This window comes from Nestor notabilis, unplaced genomic scaffold (assembly GCF_000696875.1).
Source record: "Nestor notabilis isolate BGI_N333 unplaced genomic scaffold, ASM69687v1 scaffold15070, whole genome shotgun sequence".
Classification (NCBI taxonomy): domain Eukaryota; kingdom Metazoa; phylum Chordata; class Aves; order Psittaciformes; family Psittacidae; genus Nestor; species Nestor notabilis.
The window spans coordinates 4,201-22,210 of NW_009912675.1; the positions used below are offsets into that span (position 1 = coordinate 4,201).

The window sequence follows — 18,010 nt, forward strand, 5'->3', positions numbered from 1 at the left end:
TAGGCAGGATAAAGGAATGACCATTGTGCCATTAAGCTCTTTCCTGCATTTCCACCTGCCTGCAAACACCCACTGCAGCTCCAGCAGGGAACGGCAATTCCTGCCCTCCTCCACCAACGCCAGATCCGGCATTCTGAGCACTTCCACGAAGTCACACACCTCATTTCTCATTGGAAAAGCTTGGCAGCAATATTCATTAAGTTAACATGAATATAACCTACCTTCTCAAAATGCCTTTATAAAAGCAAGCACTGGAATAGAGGCATCTCAGGGTCACCCGGTCTGAACCCCACATCTGCCTGCGTGGCACCTCAGCGTTGGAGTGGGGAGGCTTTGTCCTTTCCATGAACTAGACACGGAAGTGACCTTGGCTTTGCTGTTCTGTTTCTAAAGACACGATGACTGAGCAAAGCCAGATCTTCAAAAACCCTTTAGAAATTAAATAAATAAATACGTTGCTATGTTTTGCTTTCTACACTCAGAGAACATATTTTAAACGGAATATTCTTTCCACTGTCAAAAAGGTTTTTCTTTGAAGGCTAAGACGTCTCTGGTTTCCCACAGTTAAGAGCTGCTGTAGCACATTCAAGGGTAAAAGAAAGACCAACCAACACAACCCGACCACCACCGCCTGCTTCTGCTCGCTCAGAGGATCCCAGTCCACACACGACGATGACAAAGACTGAATGTGTCCAGCAGTCTCTTCGAGTTCATCGCCTGCCTGCCCCTCTCTCCTCCCCTTCCCTTGGCTGTTTGTAACCAAATTCACTCCTTTGCTTCTTCGACGGGGTTCTGTGCTTCCAATTTGCACTTTATCTTGCTCCAGTACTCGGGTGCCACGGGGGACGTGGGGTCGTGCGCGGAGCAGCAGGGCCGGCCGTCCAGCGCCGACGGCACCAGCGCTCCCTTCTCGTGCTCTTTGCAGAAGGAGTGAGGGCAGAACTCGCAGAAGGAAACTGCAGGGTTGCTACAGACGTCGCACTGATGCCACGGACATTCCCACTTTCCTGAGGATGGGAGGGGAAGGGAGGAGAGACAACACAGGAAGCTGGAATTAGCGCGTTTTGGGGAGGGCACCGGCCTTTAACCCTTACACCGTGTTGTAACTGTTCAGATGAATGCAAAGGAAGCTCAGCAAAATCAGCTCTTAGTGTAGCTGCCACTTCTGCTTCTCATTCCTAAGAGCCTGACTGGAAACACTTCTGAGACATGGTGCATTTTTTAGGCCTCACTTGGCTCAAACCATCACTGTGTGCGTAACCAGAGCTCAAAATAAAGAGAGCTCAACCTTCTCTGGCAGCAGAACAACAAACGTCCTTGCAAAGGGAGTTTGGTTTGATTTGAGAGCACCTCTGACTGGTCTGGACTTGCTCAGATAGGCATCTCCAAACTAAGTTGTAGTTCACTTTAATGTGGAAGCCTGAATGCATTTGTTTTGGAAAACAAGTGAGAAACGGCTAAAAGAAGATTAAATTGTGTACAAATATGTTGGAGCATAAAAGCCCCAGCTCCTCAGACCATTCAGACATGTCTTTCTATGACCATATATATGCTCAACTCTCAGACTGCAGAGGTGCACTGAACATAAGAAAAAGGGAAATCAAAAGCTTCTTGCTGCTTCTTCAGCTCCACTCGTGGCAGCCGCTTGGATAATTTAATCCTAGACTAATCTGGACTTCCAATTATTTTCATCAAAGTCTTTGGAATCAGGAAGATTAAAGAGATAAAGGCTTTTACCAAATCCTGCCATCGGATTAAGATGTTGTATTGTTGAATAACCTAAGCCCTAGCTCCAAAAAGCTCTGCCTTAACATCTAGAAATCAAACAGAAGGTACGTGCCATCCTTCAGCAGCAGCTAAATGAAACACATTAGAGAACATTAAGCATTACAACACCTCTCTGCCCATCATGTCAGAACACTGCCACCTGATGTATGTCTAAAAATGAGTAGTACTGCAAAAGCAAATAGGCTGCTTTTAACCTAAACGAATGCTGCATTTCAGCTCTGACACTGCAGGAACGAAAGCTGAACAGGAAAGCACAGGCTTGCTCTTACCAAAAGGGGGTTGAGTCAGGTTAAGGCATAGGAGGTGGTATGCTTTGGGACAGTCCTTTTTGTCACACATGACTAGCTCTCCCCCATCTCCACACTGGAAGCAGTTGTCTTCATGCATCTGCTTCTGCTCTGTTTTTATTTTCCTCTTCTTCTGCTTTAATTTGGCATTCTTCACCTTCTCTTCGTTTGCTGTTGCAAATGCTGTCTGGCAGTTACAAAGATCAGAGCATACAATCACTTTATAAACCCCTTGCATTACAATTAATCACTTGGGGTTATTATTTGCATGAACTCTACTTAAATTGAATCCACCCCACATAAGAGTTTAAGCTACAAAAGCCAGCTGTGCTCATCTACGTGTACCTGCATTAACACAGTTTGGCACATGAACTCCACTCTTGACACAACAGCGCTAACTGTGCCTAACTTCAAACCTTTAGAGACTGCCAAGGGTGGAAAGTATTAGAATCCTAGAACCACAGAATGGTTGGGGTTGGAAAGGACCTTAAGATCACCCAGTTCCAACCCCCTGCCATGGGCACCTCACACTAGACCACGTCGCCAAGGCTCTGTCCAACCTGGCCATGAACACTGCCAGGGATGGAGCATTTACCACTTCTTATTGTCAGCGTGAACCAAAGAGTTAAATCAAACAAGAAGCTCCCTGCTCTGCCCACTGGATCTCTGGATTTGGGAGGAGAAGCTTCAGTTTTCATCCACGTACCTTTGGACGCACCCCGAGGAAACCACTGCAGTTTTCTGCTCCACAGTGACACTCAGTCCTCCCATTGCCCAGACAATCCAAGTTGTAATTAAAGGTTAACTCCATTCCTAAAATACAAAGAGAAAACAATTCACCCACACAGCCACCGAGGAAAGACAGGCTTGGGAGGAGGCACTTCATCAGGTTTATCCTGGAGATCCAGCAGCAAGATGCTTGGAAGGAAACAATGCACTGATTTCATCGAGTCCACTATCACACAGAGCCGGGTACAACAGGAGATCAGGTGAAACACTGAACATGGAAAGATAACATCACCCCAGACAAATCCTGATGAAAGCTCAGCACTGTGCTAAGTGTTGACAGGGCTGAGTTAACACTGTACTTGGCAGCAAACCCTGCAGTTAGCTTTAACAGCAGCTTTCAGCTTCAAAATCTCCAACTGAAGATCCCCAGAACTCAAATATTTGTCTCTGCTCCAATGAATGACAACGTTCCTATTAACCTTGCTGGTGTTAAGGAATTTCAGAGGGAAAACCCCACAGCCAGTTATAGCCACTGAGACAGAAGCATAGGTGCAAAACAGCGCATCTTCTTACCTGCAGGAATGTCACAAAGAGCAAACAGTCCAACTCTAATGTCCCCATTCACTGTCCACTTCTGTGTTTCACAGTTTGGGTTACAACTGTGGTTCATAAAACGAGAGTAGTTCCCCTTTGGGCCAGCATCTATGATCCGGTCCTTCAGATCAAAAGACAAAAGACATGGTCAAGTACTTACAAACAAAAAGGTGAAACAACAAGTGATTACTAATGGCCAAGGCAGCAAAAATACACTTATTTTATATTGGTTCCAAGTGCTAAGTTTTCCCTGAAGAGTTAGGTTTATGTAAAAGAGCCTGAATATTAGTGCTACAACGTGAAATAGGCACAACCTGAGACACAGGTTCTCTGTTTCACCTCCTCACCCACTGCACTAAAAGTGAAACACAGATGTTACCCTCCTACCAACACTGAGGTGTGGACAGGAGGGTAACAGCAAACATGGAATGATGCTTCTGCCAGCATTTTGCCCCTAGTTTCAACCATCATCAGCTTATACTGAACTAGGTGTAACGTGTACCTTTGTTACAGTTAACATATAGAAGTTGGTGACGCTGTTCTCATGCGCGCGCTTGATGCGCAGCCTGCACTCCTCCTCGTCAATCAGCTCCCCAACATACTCATTCACAAATTCACCCTAGAAGGGAAGGAAAACAAGGTAAGGATGGGTTTATCACCTCCTTCCTAGCATCCTAAAGGGAAGCAGCACAGGAAAAGTGTTTCCTATGAAAACGTATTCCAATCATCACAAGAAGCATTGAACTTTAACCCTCTAGTAGGCAGACGTGAGTGTGAGCACCAGCTCTAAGCAATAATCCTGCTCAAAATGAAAACAGCAGCATAATACCTCCTCTGTCTCAGATTTCTAGAGACTGTAAACTACACTTTAAAAAGCCAAGGAGATAAAGCCTTGTAAAAATGGACAAGAGCAGCAAACTCACAGTTTAAATGAGTATACACAAAGCTTTCACCCTGACATTGCACTGTGGGTTATACTACATGCCGCCTGTGCACACAGCTCAGTACCACGTTAGTACTAATGGGAAAAGAGTCAGTTCAGGGTCTCTTTGCCTTTTCTACACTTTCCAGCTCTCTTGGACTTCATCATCTTCACTTTAGGGAAGGACACCATCACTCAGACTGTTTCACAGACCACTCTCTCCCCTCTTCGCAGCAGGCAGCAAGAACCCGCACACACGCTCTTATCACACTCAGTCACCCAGAACGAGCTTTTCTCCTGTGAGAGCCAAGGTTAAGATGCTTCTGTCCAAACAGCAAAGCACATTTCCCCATTACTGCCTCCCCTACAGAAGTTTCATGTCTTTGTAACACAAAGCATCTACTTGCAGTGCTGAAACCTTTGTGTGCATTCGCTGAGGTACGCAGAGTTGCTGTATTCTCACATACAACCATACCAAGGGTTGCCTTTGTCCTTTGTAATTCTACCTTTTTAATGCTCCTTTTTGTCCTGAGGCCCCATCCACGTCGATCAGTTTTGATGATTTCAGCATCAGGGTAGAGTCTTTTCGTGAAACACTGGTTCTGGCACCGCTCTCCCGCGGGGCACACTTGGGGGTGGCACTCGTACTGCAGCATCCTGTTCAGACACTCCGACTCCAGGCCACAGGGGTTCTCATCTGAGGGCTTGCAGTTACAGCGAGGAATCTCTGACAGGTCAGCCACCTGGATCTGAACCTTCCCTATCACCTTGTTGGACTGTGGAACAAAGGGAAAAAGGAATCAATGATGCAGGCAACGCACAGAGAACACAGACGTAACAGCTCCGTTGGGAAGGACACGAAGGATCATCTGGTCCAACCTTTCTAGGCAAAGCATGACCTAGATCAGATGTCCCAGCACCCTGCCCAGCTGAATCTTAACAGTGTCCAGTGTTGGGGAATCTACCACTTCCCTGGGGAGACGATTCCAATGGCTGGTTGTCCAGCAGCTGCCACTCAACCATGAACTGAACCAAGGACACACACTGTTCAGAGAAGCCAGCAGCGAGTGATTTAAGTGAAGAACACTAAAACTCCTGACTCCAGACAGTACAACCTGAGTCTCTCCCCAGTGAAACTGCTGGTTGAGGAACTCAAAAGCCTGCCAGGGTTATCAAGTACGTCGCTGGGATTCCTTCCAACTAAAACCATGAAAGGAACAACGTCAAGTCCTGTGTGTCTGAAGTTGCTGTCAAAGGTGCAGGGTGAGCAGTTGGCACTCCTAGTGCTGAGGTCCGTGTTAACAGAGGTGAGTACATTACCAGGAGGTATCCAAGACACCAGACAAGCTCACAACCAGCAATATTCTACTTCAGGTGACACTGTTCTTCAGCTGTAAATGCTCTTTCACAAACACTCTGGCATCATAAGACAGAACAAAAGATTCTTGAAAGGAACAGCAAAATGATTTCTTGGAATTTCCTCAAGTTGGAATTGTTGCACATAATGCCTTGAATACCTACAAAGATTGATTTAAACACCCAGCTTACCCAGGCACACAATAAAGACAGGAAAAGAAAGAAGCCAACTCACTTTAATGTGTTTATATGGTGGAGGTTTCCTTGAATTCCTTTCAATTTCTAATGCCTCTTTGCTTTCTCTTTGTGCTTTCAGTTCCTGGAAGCGCTTTGCTGCTTCTTCAAGTGCTGTGCAAGGGAGTTCAAAATAGAAAGCCATTAGCACCAGTAGCTGTTAATCACATCCATACATGTATGTATTTTCATTTCTCTTTTTTAAAAGCTAGGAACAGAACTCCATAAACAAAAACAACAAGCTAAGAATGAGTTATTGCAGTATATCATGAAGCTATCATCAGGTACTTTGCAGTAGAGATACGGAACAATGATCCCATGCAGCAGAGCCCCAGCTCCATCTACACATTTCCCAGCCTGTGGAAGAATTGCACTTGCCCACAACGACACACAATGGGTAGGCACTTAAAGAAACAGTTTTATCTGCAGTCAAGGGAGCTACAGAATGCTTGCATTGTAGGTGAACACAGAACACTAGCCACAGAATATTCCCATGCAGGTTAAGTGGTGATGGAGACACAAACACGTGGAATTTTTGTCATAAACCACTAGAAACTTTGTTTGATTTTACCTTTCTTGAAGGTCTTGTTAATACTAGTTTGCCCCTCAGCAAAGCTTTTATCTCCTTCAACATAAGGGAAAACTCTGCCCTGGTGTACCCAATAGTAGTCATGTGAACCAAAGAAAAATACTGGGAAGTCCCCGATATCATGTTTGAGGCCCTGTATGTTGAGAGGCACAGACCTGGGATTGCAGATCTCTGCTGGCCACCACCTGCAAAGCACAAGGAAAAAGAAGAACCTCAGGTCTCTGAACCACTTCGGAGAGGCTGGGCTGAGAAACAAAAGCCAGTTTTCCTAAGGGAAGGAACTCCTGCCACATGCAATCGAGGTTCCGAGCACCACGCACAACACGAGACAAGTTCTTACTCCAAACTTTGGGAAAGCTGGCAGCAGGGTGGATTTCTAACATCACCCACAAAGTGCTTGTGTTCCTGTGGGTGACTAACAGCCAACACAAGCCACGACATCCTCCTTCTAAAGACAGCCCCCGGTTCTCCACATCACTATTACACTCTATAGAGCAAACATAAGCACAACCAAGTGTCCATCAGTGCCTGGAATAAGAGGGAGAATTTAATGTCAAGCTGACATGAACATCCAACACGAAGCAGATGAATTACTCTATTTCTAGCTCTTGTTTACAAAGACTGAGCTGATGTGAGTCACTTTCCTGGAATTCTATAGTACATTCAAGCCATCCAAAGCATTAAACCCCCAGAAATTACTTGCCTGTAATTTCCAAGCTTGACCCAAACGATCTGCTTGTACCGTAGCTTCTTGCCAGCTTTACAGTCATTGCAATTCCAGCATCCCTCGGGCATTTCTATGTTGAGACACTCGGGGTGAAAGGAAGCTGGGCAGGACTCACAGCACAACAGCTTTCCACCTTTAAACAAAGAAACCCTGCTTGGTTTATAGAAGTGAGGATTTGCTCCCCCCCCCGACACTCATTTGGAATCATCCACTCCACGTTCTCGTGTGCCCCACAGGAAAACATGGCAAAAGAAAGGGATCAAGTCCAGAGGAACAATGTTGGTTAAAAAGGACTGTGCAGTGACTGCCTGATGGGCGAGTTGTGGCTCTCACCTGCAGCACAGATCCACAGAAAAGGCAGCTACTTCTGAAGCCAACATTCCCAAGGGAAGCACTGCATCCGAGAGCAGCGCCGCTGGCTTCCACTTCTTTGGTGATGGCCAAACCTTTGCTTTATTTCTTTGGCGATGGCCAAAACAATGAGAACCCCCCCAAATTTGTTAAGAGAAACCCGTTTCCAATCAACATTGTTAGGACTGAACCCCAGCGACCAGTTAGCATCAAACCCCGCAGCCTATAGGTCGATCAATGCTTTTCTGTACCAAGGACGTTCCAAAAGGATTGTAGTGGCAATTTCCCCCCAGAAAGGGAAGTTTTCCATGAGGAGCAGAGCACATAAGACAGGATGAGACACCCCACGAGCTGTTCCCCAGCCCAAAGGTCCTCTGGTGCACAAAGTTCACGTTCACTTCCCAGGTTTGCGCTGACTTGGCTGGGTTCTATTTTGGCAGCTGGATTAACTGTGGAGAGCCACAGCTCATCTCTAAACTAACAGAGCAGCTCATACAATAAGACTTGACACGACCCATATGGTAATATTTTCTATATGTAAGTATATTAAATATACATACACATTTTTATAGGGATATCATTTGAAGTAACAAGTTTTCGCGTCCCAGATGGGAAAACCTGGGAGAGACTTGAGAGTATTTCAAGGGATCTTCAATCAGAGTCTCCAAAGAAGTGGGAATAGCAACTTCCAAACGTTTATCAGAAAATCTTGGCCACCTATAGACTTTCAGCAGTATCATCGCATCGACTGGTGCATGTCACAAAAAGCATTCCTTAAACAAACCAGTTGCATGAGCAATCCTGTATTTCCTCTGCTAAGAACAGGCAAATCCAACCCTAGGGATTTTTCCAGAGCTTCCCAAAACCCATCAGAGAGAATTTTCACTTTTAAAAGTGTCTTTCGCAAATGGTTATTTCAGAGGAAATACAGACCTGGTGTAAATCACTGCAATGTTGTATCTGAGATGGGAAGATGCCAAGAGATGCAAAAACCAAACAAAACCAAACACAAAACTTCCAGTGCTAAGCAAGAGTAAAACCCAACACGTTGCTCTCGGGATGCATTAGTGAGATATTGCTCAAGCTAAGCAGAGGGCTCAAAATAATTTGTGTTTTCAGGAATTCCAGGAACTACTGACAGGGAATAAAATATTACATGAGTGTTTCGTCCAGACAAGAGCTGTGCCTGCAGAGGTGCTCCAGGATGCCCCAGCATCTCCGTGAGGCACCCAAGAGGGATGTGGAGTTGTTGGAGTGAGGCCAGAGGAGGCCCCGGAGCTGCTGCGAGGGCTGGAGCAGCTCTGCTCTGGAGCCAGGCTGAGAGAGCTGGGCTGGGGCAGCTGGAGAAGAGAAGGCTCCTGAAGGGGAGACCTTAGAGCAGCTCCAGGGCCTAAAGGGGCTCCAGGAGACCTGGAGAGGGGCTTTGGACAAGGGCCTTTCTAACCCGAACCATTCCATGATTCTGTGATTCACTTCAGGGATCAAGCACCCATCCCAAGGGAGAGGAAGGAGCACCAGAGGTCCCAGTCTAGCAGAGGCGGGATGTGAGGCCCAGGGGTGAATGGACACACACACAGGCAAAACCTCACTATTTCCTCCTCGGGCCATCCTCCAGACATGGTTCCCACCCTCATTCCACCTGAAAAGCCCTTTCTTCCCTCAGGCTCTGCACAAGCTGGAAAGGAACATCCCCCCCTCTTCTTCCACACCTAAAACCAATTTAAGAAGCTGTTTCACATCATCCTGGTAAGCACTGAACTGCCACAACATCAAGCTCTATTTGCCTCCTGTTCACATTCAGTGTCAATAGCTTCCTGCAAGCTGGAGCAGCCTAAGCCAGATAGAAAGGGACTGAACCTCCTTCAAGGAGAATTTAGTGACAGCAATTATTTTAAGCCCTTTTGTAATAAAAAAAGAAACAAAAATTGCCAACGACATGAACACAGGCTCACAATAATCAATGAGTGAAGTTCACTGGAAAGCAATAAGTGGTGCTTGACAAGCAGACATTCCTCGGTTGAGTTGGAGAGAAATAATAGGAAAAAGCAAAAGAAAATTAAAGAGAAAGAAACTATTTTGGTTACCTTTCTCACATTTCTTTTTGGAAGCTGACGAAGGAGGAGGAATCATAGGTAATTTCATCAACTCAGCACGATTTGACTCATTCAGTAGGTAGTGGGACTTATAGGCATATGAACTGAACAGGGGGTCTGAATGATCCTGCACTACCAGCCCTATACGAAACAAACAGAAAGAGATGAGTTGCAATGAAACTACCCATGATTCCATAAAGGAGAAAATAAAATCAAGCAAATGAACACCTCTAATGCATATAATGTTGGAATGAACAAAAGAGGAAATGGAGAAAAAGAAAAGGCTGACAGAAAGTTGCCTCGCTAAGGAAGAGGTTTGTGTGTTCCAGAGGCTGAATTCAACTGAACTGGCGAAACTCAGGATGAATAAGCTGCTCCTAAGTGGAATGTCAACCCTTCACTTGTGCACTCAGAGAAGAGCACAAGAAAAGCCCTGCTTGTAAAGGTGTGTGATCCACCCTCCCTCCCAAGTGACAGAAGCAAGCTAACTGGGAGAGCTGAGGGTGATGGACACTGCACCAAAGGTCAGGCTGTTACCTGGGGCTACAAGCTGGGAAAGCAAGAATCCAAGATCTCATTGTCCCACCTCCTACAAATCTACCTCTTATTAGCTATGACAGTGTTTTGCCTTCATAGTTGTTGGAGAAAAATAACAAGGGGAATCAGTGATTCTGGAAGGCACCAGAGGGGAAGAAGGGATGAAGTTCTGCCCTACACCAGCTGTTTGTAAGTGAAGCTCCGCCGACCCTGCCCTCTCCTCTGTGCCTGGCTTTCAAATGATGTGCTGCATTTCTCTGTCTTCCTCCACCAAGAAGAGCTTCTCCTCACCCCTCTGCAGAGCCAGGGGAGAACTCCCAGCTACAGACCAGAAGCACTTGGCCAGTAATTCGTGGGAAGAGCAGAGCCACTGAGAGCCAAAGAAGCAGGAAAGACGAGCTACCGAGCCAGCCACCAGTTCTTCCCCTTGTGGGATGCACACACAGCTGGATGCTGTAGAGAAGCTTTGGAAATGGGGTGCCTAAAAACTGCTGGAGGGGAGAACGGCATCAGCCTCCCTGGAACATGTCCATAGGAGGAGTCACAAACAAGCCTGACCTACACATGCCATCAGGTGAACTAAAACATGCTTAACAAAGGCTATTTCTGGAAGGTGAACAAGCAGACTTAAAATACACCATGTTTCGAGTTCCTCATGATAAGCAAGTCTGTGTATGGCATAGATTGTCCCACATCTACGTTCTCTCACTTCAGTAACACTTAAATCTCCTTCAGATCTCAGCTAAAACTAATTCAACTGCCATTCTTCCATACGGATGCCCAAGTACTTCTAAAGCATTGCATTCCCCATGTCTTCAGAGCTCCTGCCCTCACCTCCTGTCCCTCACACGCTGACCACATCTGACTAGACAGGACTCAACTCAACCCACAAAGGGAGTTTGCTAAATGTAAACCTCCCACAATCTTTTTTGGATGAAGCACACTGGGTCCTGAGCCCAGCTACACCTAGTAGTAACAAACCTCAGAGAATGTTCTAGAAGAATGAGCAGGTAGTTGCTATAAAATACACAGGATTCAGGCAGTGGCAGCTGTTTGTAGCTTTTCAAGCTCTAGTAACTAAGACAGGGCAGGAAATTCCACCTGCTGGGGATCAGAGGTTACTTCTATTGTTGTAGTTTCAACTCTGATGAAGCCAGGCTCAGGTATGAACAGAATCACTGAAGCAATGGCAAATGAAAGAGAAAATAAAGAAAAAAGCATGAACATTCTTGTGCACTTGGGTTATTTTTCAGAACAAATGCAGGTCTGCATCTTCAGCACGTGTAAGACTCCTTCACTGTAACTGAGCATTGGAATTCTACTCCTACATTCTGATTCCCGAGTCATATGTATATATATAAGGTGGCCAAATAGCAGGTACTCAATAAAGCTTTTCAATAGGTTCTATCCAAGAGAAGCAGGAGGCATCTAGTTTACACCTTTGTGTCACAGAGTAAGTAGCCAAAACTTGGAGTCAAAATGCCCCAGAAGATTTCCCTTTACATGTATCTGTAACAAACTACTGCAAGATGTATGATCCAAGTGGGTTCCTCTTTGGTGTTTGGATCTCAAGTTGGCTTCTGGCGTCTCCAGGTGTAATAAAGCACAACCTCAAAGGAATGTCTTTAGCTGGTTAGTATCATGCGATGTATTTTGGTGTTACAGCTTCACGGTGCTTTGAAATTGGTAGGAAACATCCTATTTAGGCTAAGCCCAGTGGCAGAATCCTGCCATTGCTCTGCATTCACACCTTGGTACTAACACAGCTTCGTAACTAAGACCAGCGACACCCGCGTCAGCCAAGACCCCACGACCTACCTGGTGTAGGAGCAGAGCAGCAGGACAAGACATCAGCCCCCTGTTAATACTGCCAGGGGCAGACTAAAGCCACTGCTGGACCTTGCCAAGAGACATGTCTAAGCTAATATTCAAACCAGGCACAGAAACTCTTCTGTCATAAACCTATCTCTGACCCTGGCACCAAACTGCCTCCGAAAAAAATGCTTTTGTAGGTGTACTAATACCATCAGTCAAAGTTAAACACGCACCAGATATAAAGCTACCTCAAACCTAAAAATCAAAGGGCATAAAGACACATACATCATCAAATCTGCACATGTACCTTTATGCAGTGCTGGGGTGATTCCCATCCCACACATCCTGCTTTGGGGTGAGCCCCACATGTTTAATTAAGCCCACAAAGGAGGAACACTGAACTGTGTTGTCACCATCTCTTTACACATTCAGAGGAGCTTTTCTGAAGCTCATTCTAAAACTTCCTGTTTCTCTCTTAGCTTCTGGATTATTTAGATATATTTAAAATAATGGCTTCTAAATTACTTGGAAATGAGGAAAGGGGAAGAAAGGAGAGAGGTAGAAAGGAAATTATTCTGGCACCATCTTTCCCTTCCTATCCAAAGATCTTCAATTACTATCTGCTCTTGCAAATTCAAGGCACTCGTTCCCCTCCTAACCCTCCAACTGACTGAACACAAGTGATAATCAGGATCTTCAGGATCCATCTCCTTTTCACTTCTTTATTAGTGACTTTCAAAGCTGAGAAGAATCCAGCCAACTCCTGCAGTACTGTGCAGGAGACGTGCTGTTATTCAGACACCTGAGAGTGTCACTTTGGTTCATCTGAGAAGAATTGTCTTTTTTGCATGAAGAGACTAAAGCAACTGATGCACCAAAACCTCTCAACCTGCTCCCTGCAGAAGAGTGGTGACTTCAGAGCCATGGAAGTAACAAGTGGGTAAAAAATAAAGCGAAAAAAAGGGAAAACAAAAGTCAAACAAAAGAGAATTTTGGCATATGGAAAACTCTAGCATGAAACCTGCTCATGCAGTGCTGCAAATGTTTTCCTTCCGAAGTGCTCAAATGTGATGGGAAGTTATAAACTGAAATGATTTTTGCTCTAGTATGAGGACACCCTACCTTTTAGCCTTAACAATCTAACCAGGTTTAAGTTTGGGAGTGGTAAAAGGATCCCCTTCTGCCCAACAAACAGTGAGTAACCACACAGCATCCATCCTCAGCATGCAATGGCTGGAACTGGGGGCTTCCCATCCACTCTTCCCTATTGGCAAAACAAGTAGGCTCCTGAGGACCTCCCGCTGCTTCTGACCAGCAAATATCAGCAAGTGAAGGCTCATGAGAAGTGTTGACCAAAAAAGATACAATCACAGGCAGCATTGGAACCCCAGAGCATCCTATGGGAAGGGGGCTTTAGGAAACACATTCTTTTCATCACTAAACTGCACAAAGTGACCACAGAACTATAAAACAGGGGGGAAAAAACAAGTGTGCTCACCTCTTGCACAAACGAAACAAAAGCCTACATTTACAGCTGATGAGGAGTGATTCCTTTTGGAATGGTTACTACAGATGAGAATGTGGGATGACACAAACAAGCTTCCTGCAGCAATACAGCCATCTCCTGAGTGATAGGCAATGGGACATCTGAAACATCTCACCATGCGACCTGTTTAATATAGAGAAATGCACCGTGTCACCCTGGAGTCAGGCTATGGCAGAAGACACCAGACAGATGCAAGGCTGGTTTGATTCCACCCAGAGTACTGGATTAAAAGGAAACATTTACATCTTTACAAGTTTCACAAAGTTAACTGGAAAACTCTGTTAAGAAAAGAATACATGGTTTTAGTCATTCCAGAGCCTGTTTTGTTGAAGTATTTTGGTTAATTTCTACAAGGATTCTTTCTCTCTTGAAAAACAGTTGTTCTAAAAGTCACTCCCAAGTATCTTCTAACAAGCAACAACATTCCCTGGCCTTGCACCACTGACCCTAACTTCCATTAAGCCCAGTAACAGCAGATGACTTGGGTTGTAGATCCAGGTTCACTTGAGCAGCCGATTTCCCACCCAACCAGACTGAAGTTAACGACCACGTTAAGAAGGAAACCCTCACTCCTCATTGCATTACTAAGGGTAAAGTTACATTCATGTTTACTACGACATGTCTGAGCTTCCTCCCGCTGCTCAAAGCCAGCTCTGCTCTCACCTTTGCTTGCTTTATGAATATCCTTATCCATGGAGCAGGCAGTGCAGCAGTGCTGCGGGCAGCGGAAGCCCCGGGACTCAAAGAGAGCCGTGGCGAACTTCCGAACACAGGCCTCGTGGTAGAATTTACCACACGTGTTGACTGAGCAGCGCTTCACGTCCTTGCCAGGGAGCTTGCAGGAAAAGCACGTGTGTTCTCCTGGGAAAAGAAGGAATAAGGAATCCCAGCTGTAACGGGCAATTCTTTGAGATACAGATGTTGTTAAAACCGTTGTGAAGTGAACAGAGTTACAGTGGTTCGAGCAACACGGGCTCCTTCCCTTCAGACTCTGGAGCTGCTCTAATCTACAGTAAATATGCAATTGCTGTTAACATAAAAGTCCCTTATTCTGAGTAAAACTCTAAGCAGTTCTTTCTTCTTACCAAGTAGTTGCCAAGCAGGAAATGAGAATCTGGCCTCAGAGGTTGAAAAAGTAGGATCATAGAATGGTTTGGGTTGGAAAACACCTTAAGATCATCCAGTTCCAACCCCCCGCCATAGGCAGGGGCGCCCCCCCCCGCAGGGACACCACACACTAAACCATGTTGCCCAAGACTCTGTCCAACCTGGTCTTGAACACTGCCAAGGATGGGGCATTCACTTCTTTGGGCAACTCGTGCCAGCGCCTCAGCACCCTCAAAGTAAAGAGCCCAATAGAATAACCCAACCAAACCCCCTCCAAACCCATGGAACTCACCACCCGAGAACAGCTCCTCAGCAGAGGGAGATCCCTCCCACTTCCCAGACAGGGGAACACACTCACCGTTTTTACACTCAGTGCAGATGAACTTCTCCTCAGGCATGGACTTCAGGCCGAGACACTCCACGTGGAAGACGCTGCAACACTCGCCCTCGCAGGACACCAGAGCCTCGCCGGAGCTCTCACAGATCTAGAGCAAGCAGACAAGCAGCTCAGCAGAGAACAGGAGGTCCCTGTTGTACCATGTAAGACAACCAGAGCTTACCAAAGACAAGGAACAGGCTGAAGTCCCTCTGAGCCAAGTGAGGTGGGAGAATTGCCCCGCACCTCACACAGACCTGGCCAGGCTTGGGCTGGGGGCAACGCCAGCACTTGCTGCATCCTGCTCTCGTAGCAGCATGAGCATGGACAGAGCTAGGAGGAACAGAGCAGGAGCCCTCTGGACTCCTCATGTTCTCAAGCACCTGAACAGCAAGAGCAGCTTCTTCCCTTACTAGAGACCAGGAAACTGGCCAGGAGATTCCAGGATTTTCTTCCAAAATACTGGAAAATTCTCACTCTGTCCCAGCCTGAAAGATCATCTGGAATTTTCCAGTAGAGCAGAAAACAGCATCTACTTTTTCTACTTATGCTAGCAGCACCTTCTGGCTTTTGAGCTTTCTAGCAAGCAGGAGGCCTTATGAAAACTCCTTAAAATTTAGCCTTGATGTTTTATCTGAGATGTTGAATTACGAGACATGGTTAAAACGACGTGGTGTAATTTGAAGAGTCTGTCAGCTCAAACCAACAGAAACAGATGATAGAGCTTTGGCCCATCAATTCTTTACAGTTCCATCCCTTACCTGACAAACAGTGTCCTTTTTGTTTGTCCCAGTCCCTCTCCTGGACAGGCTGGAGTCCACTGACTGCACATCAGAGGCATCAGCATCAGCCGTAGCCGAGGGGCTGTCCGAACGCTTTCCGAAACTACCCTACAAAGAGGAGAAATCCCAGGCACTCAAACAAGACACTTCCAAAGGACAACCCCATTGTGAAATAGCATTTCAGTCACCACAGATTAAAAAAAGATCATTCAGTACATCAAGAGATGCAAAAGATCCCTGAAAGTTGCTGAACTTCATGGGAATGACCCAAGAAGCGCTTGGCATAGCTTTTACCTGTACAACCAACCACAAAGATATTGATCTTAAAGTCTTCCCAGACACTCCAGTTTTATGCCAAAGACCAGCAGCATTCCCAATCCCCAAAGAATCCCCAAACCTTCCCAAGAGCAAGCCAAAGCAGTGATCTAACCCTATGCTTTTCCAGCCAAAGAAATAGGAACAGTTGTAAAGAAAGATTCTATCTTTCTTTGTATCAACACAATGGAGGGGATTAGAAAGAAAAGGACCAGGCTTTATTTTTCAGACAATAAGAGACACGAAATAAGTAGAAAATAGTGTTCACATCTTCAGCAATACACAACCAAAAAGCCTGTTAAAAGAGATGAAATGAGCAAATCCCTGCGAGCAACAACGTGCCTTTACCTGTAAGTCATTGAGTCCCCTGGAGTCGGAGTCAGACGTGTCTCTGTAAGCAGAGCTGGTCAGTTCCACGTCGGTTGAGGCACGACTCCTCTTCTTCAAAGGCTTGCAAGAATCTGAAATCTCGCTGGCACCTTAACACAACACACTGAGATTAGTTTTAATCTGTGTTCTCAACCTTCTGCTTAAAATTCATAAAGGAAAAAGAAAGAGGAGAGCCCGGAATTGGACTTTATTTGCAGCCTTAATTTTGATACTAGTTCAGGTCTCCCTGAAGAGCTAATAACTGAAAACCTCCTTAGGAAGACCTTTTGAGAGCCTTCTGAACATGCTGACTCAGCAGAGCAACTACTAAATTGTCTAGGACAGAGGATAAACCCTTAGGAAGTTGCCTCTTCACTGTTCATCTTTCAAACACAGCTAAGCACAGACGACTTCTTTTTTCTGAAGTACTTGAATCATGTGCTCACACCACATTAACAAACACCACCTTTCCCACTAGCAACACACAAACAACAGAAACCAACCCAGCAAACCCTCACGAGAGAATCAAGTTCAGCATCCATCAGTTCGTCACCACAAAGCATTCCAACCTCTGCAGTTCACACAGAGCAAACCCCGCTGCCCAAGCGTGATGAGCCAGAAGTTTAAATACAGTTTCTTTTTGTCTGTCACTCACCTTTCTGCAATCCTGTCTTCACTGCTGTCAGGGGAACCATTTCAACCTGTTTGAATAGGAAAACCCAGAGTTAAAACCAGAGGAATTTTTCTCCCTAGTATTAAAAAGAAAACATTTCAGTTTAAGCGGTTAGCATCTCTGAACTCAGACGCAGGCTGCCATCCCCTTCTCAGTGGGAGCCTTCTTGTCCCGTTGCCTTTAATCCTAGCTGTCTACGCTGAGTGCTGGGAGACAAGGAAGCCACATGGTCCCTAGCAAGGTCCTTTCCAATCACTTCCTTGGGCCATGAAGATGACAGGAAAGCTTTATCTGTGTCCACGGGCAGGATGGGGTTTGTGTTGGCAGCAGACCCTGACGCTCTGTAGAACCCCAGACCTCTGTGAGCACAAGTTCCCCTCAACAGGCATTCGCTGGGTTAGGGAGACACTGAAATGCATCATCTTGGGGTGCTTCCAGCAAGCCTGCACGCCCTGGAGCAGGCTCCTGCCCTGTATAGAGCACTGCAAGGCCCGGCCAAGGCGCGGGGCACTGTGCAGGGCTCTATACAGCTCAACGCCAGCATCCGCTCCGCAGTTTACAACCTCACAAAGCACTTGGAGCTCTGAGCCTACAGCAGAAGGGCCCCTTTCCAAACTGTTCTGCCAATGAACATGGAGCACGAGAGAATTTGGCGACTGTATAGTAACTACAGAAGAAAGCTGCTGCCTAAAATCCTGGTTTTAAGGTTAAGAATTACAGGTTACTTCTTTACAATGCGGTTACATCGGCATGTAGGAACACATTTAGTAAATATTTAAGGATTATTCTCTAATTTTTTTAAAAAATATTTTATTTTGTT

The 18,010-nt window shown here is 45.8% G+C and overlaps 1 protein-coding gene across 1 annotated transcript in view; it reads right to left on the bottom strand.

Annotated features, from left to right (window-relative positions):
* Positions 1–765: 765 nt before the first annotated feature.
* The window catches only part of LOC104410494 (histone-lysine N-methyltransferase NSD3-like), a 29,021-nt gene continuing 11,776 nt past the window's right edge, over positions 766–18,010 (bottom strand). Inside the window, 16 exon segments of the mRNA XM_010020671.1 lie at positions 766–1,007; positions 2,058–2,262; positions 2,782–2,888; positions 3,378–3,519; positions 3,901–4,017; positions 4,827–5,096; positions 5,912–6,024; positions 6,482–6,684; positions 7,203–7,359; positions 9,662–9,811; positions 13,521–13,691; positions 14,232–14,429; positions 15,034–15,160; positions 15,813–15,941; positions 16,497–16,627; positions 17,173–17,218. Coding sequence (XP_010018973.1) covers positions 766–1,007; positions 2,058–2,262; positions 2,782–2,888; positions 3,378–3,519; positions 3,901–4,017; positions 4,827–5,096; positions 5,912–6,024; positions 6,482–6,684; positions 7,203–7,359; positions 9,662–9,811; positions 13,521–13,691; positions 14,232–14,429; positions 15,034–15,160; positions 15,813–15,941; positions 16,497–16,627; positions 17,173–17,218 — 2,508 coding nt within the window.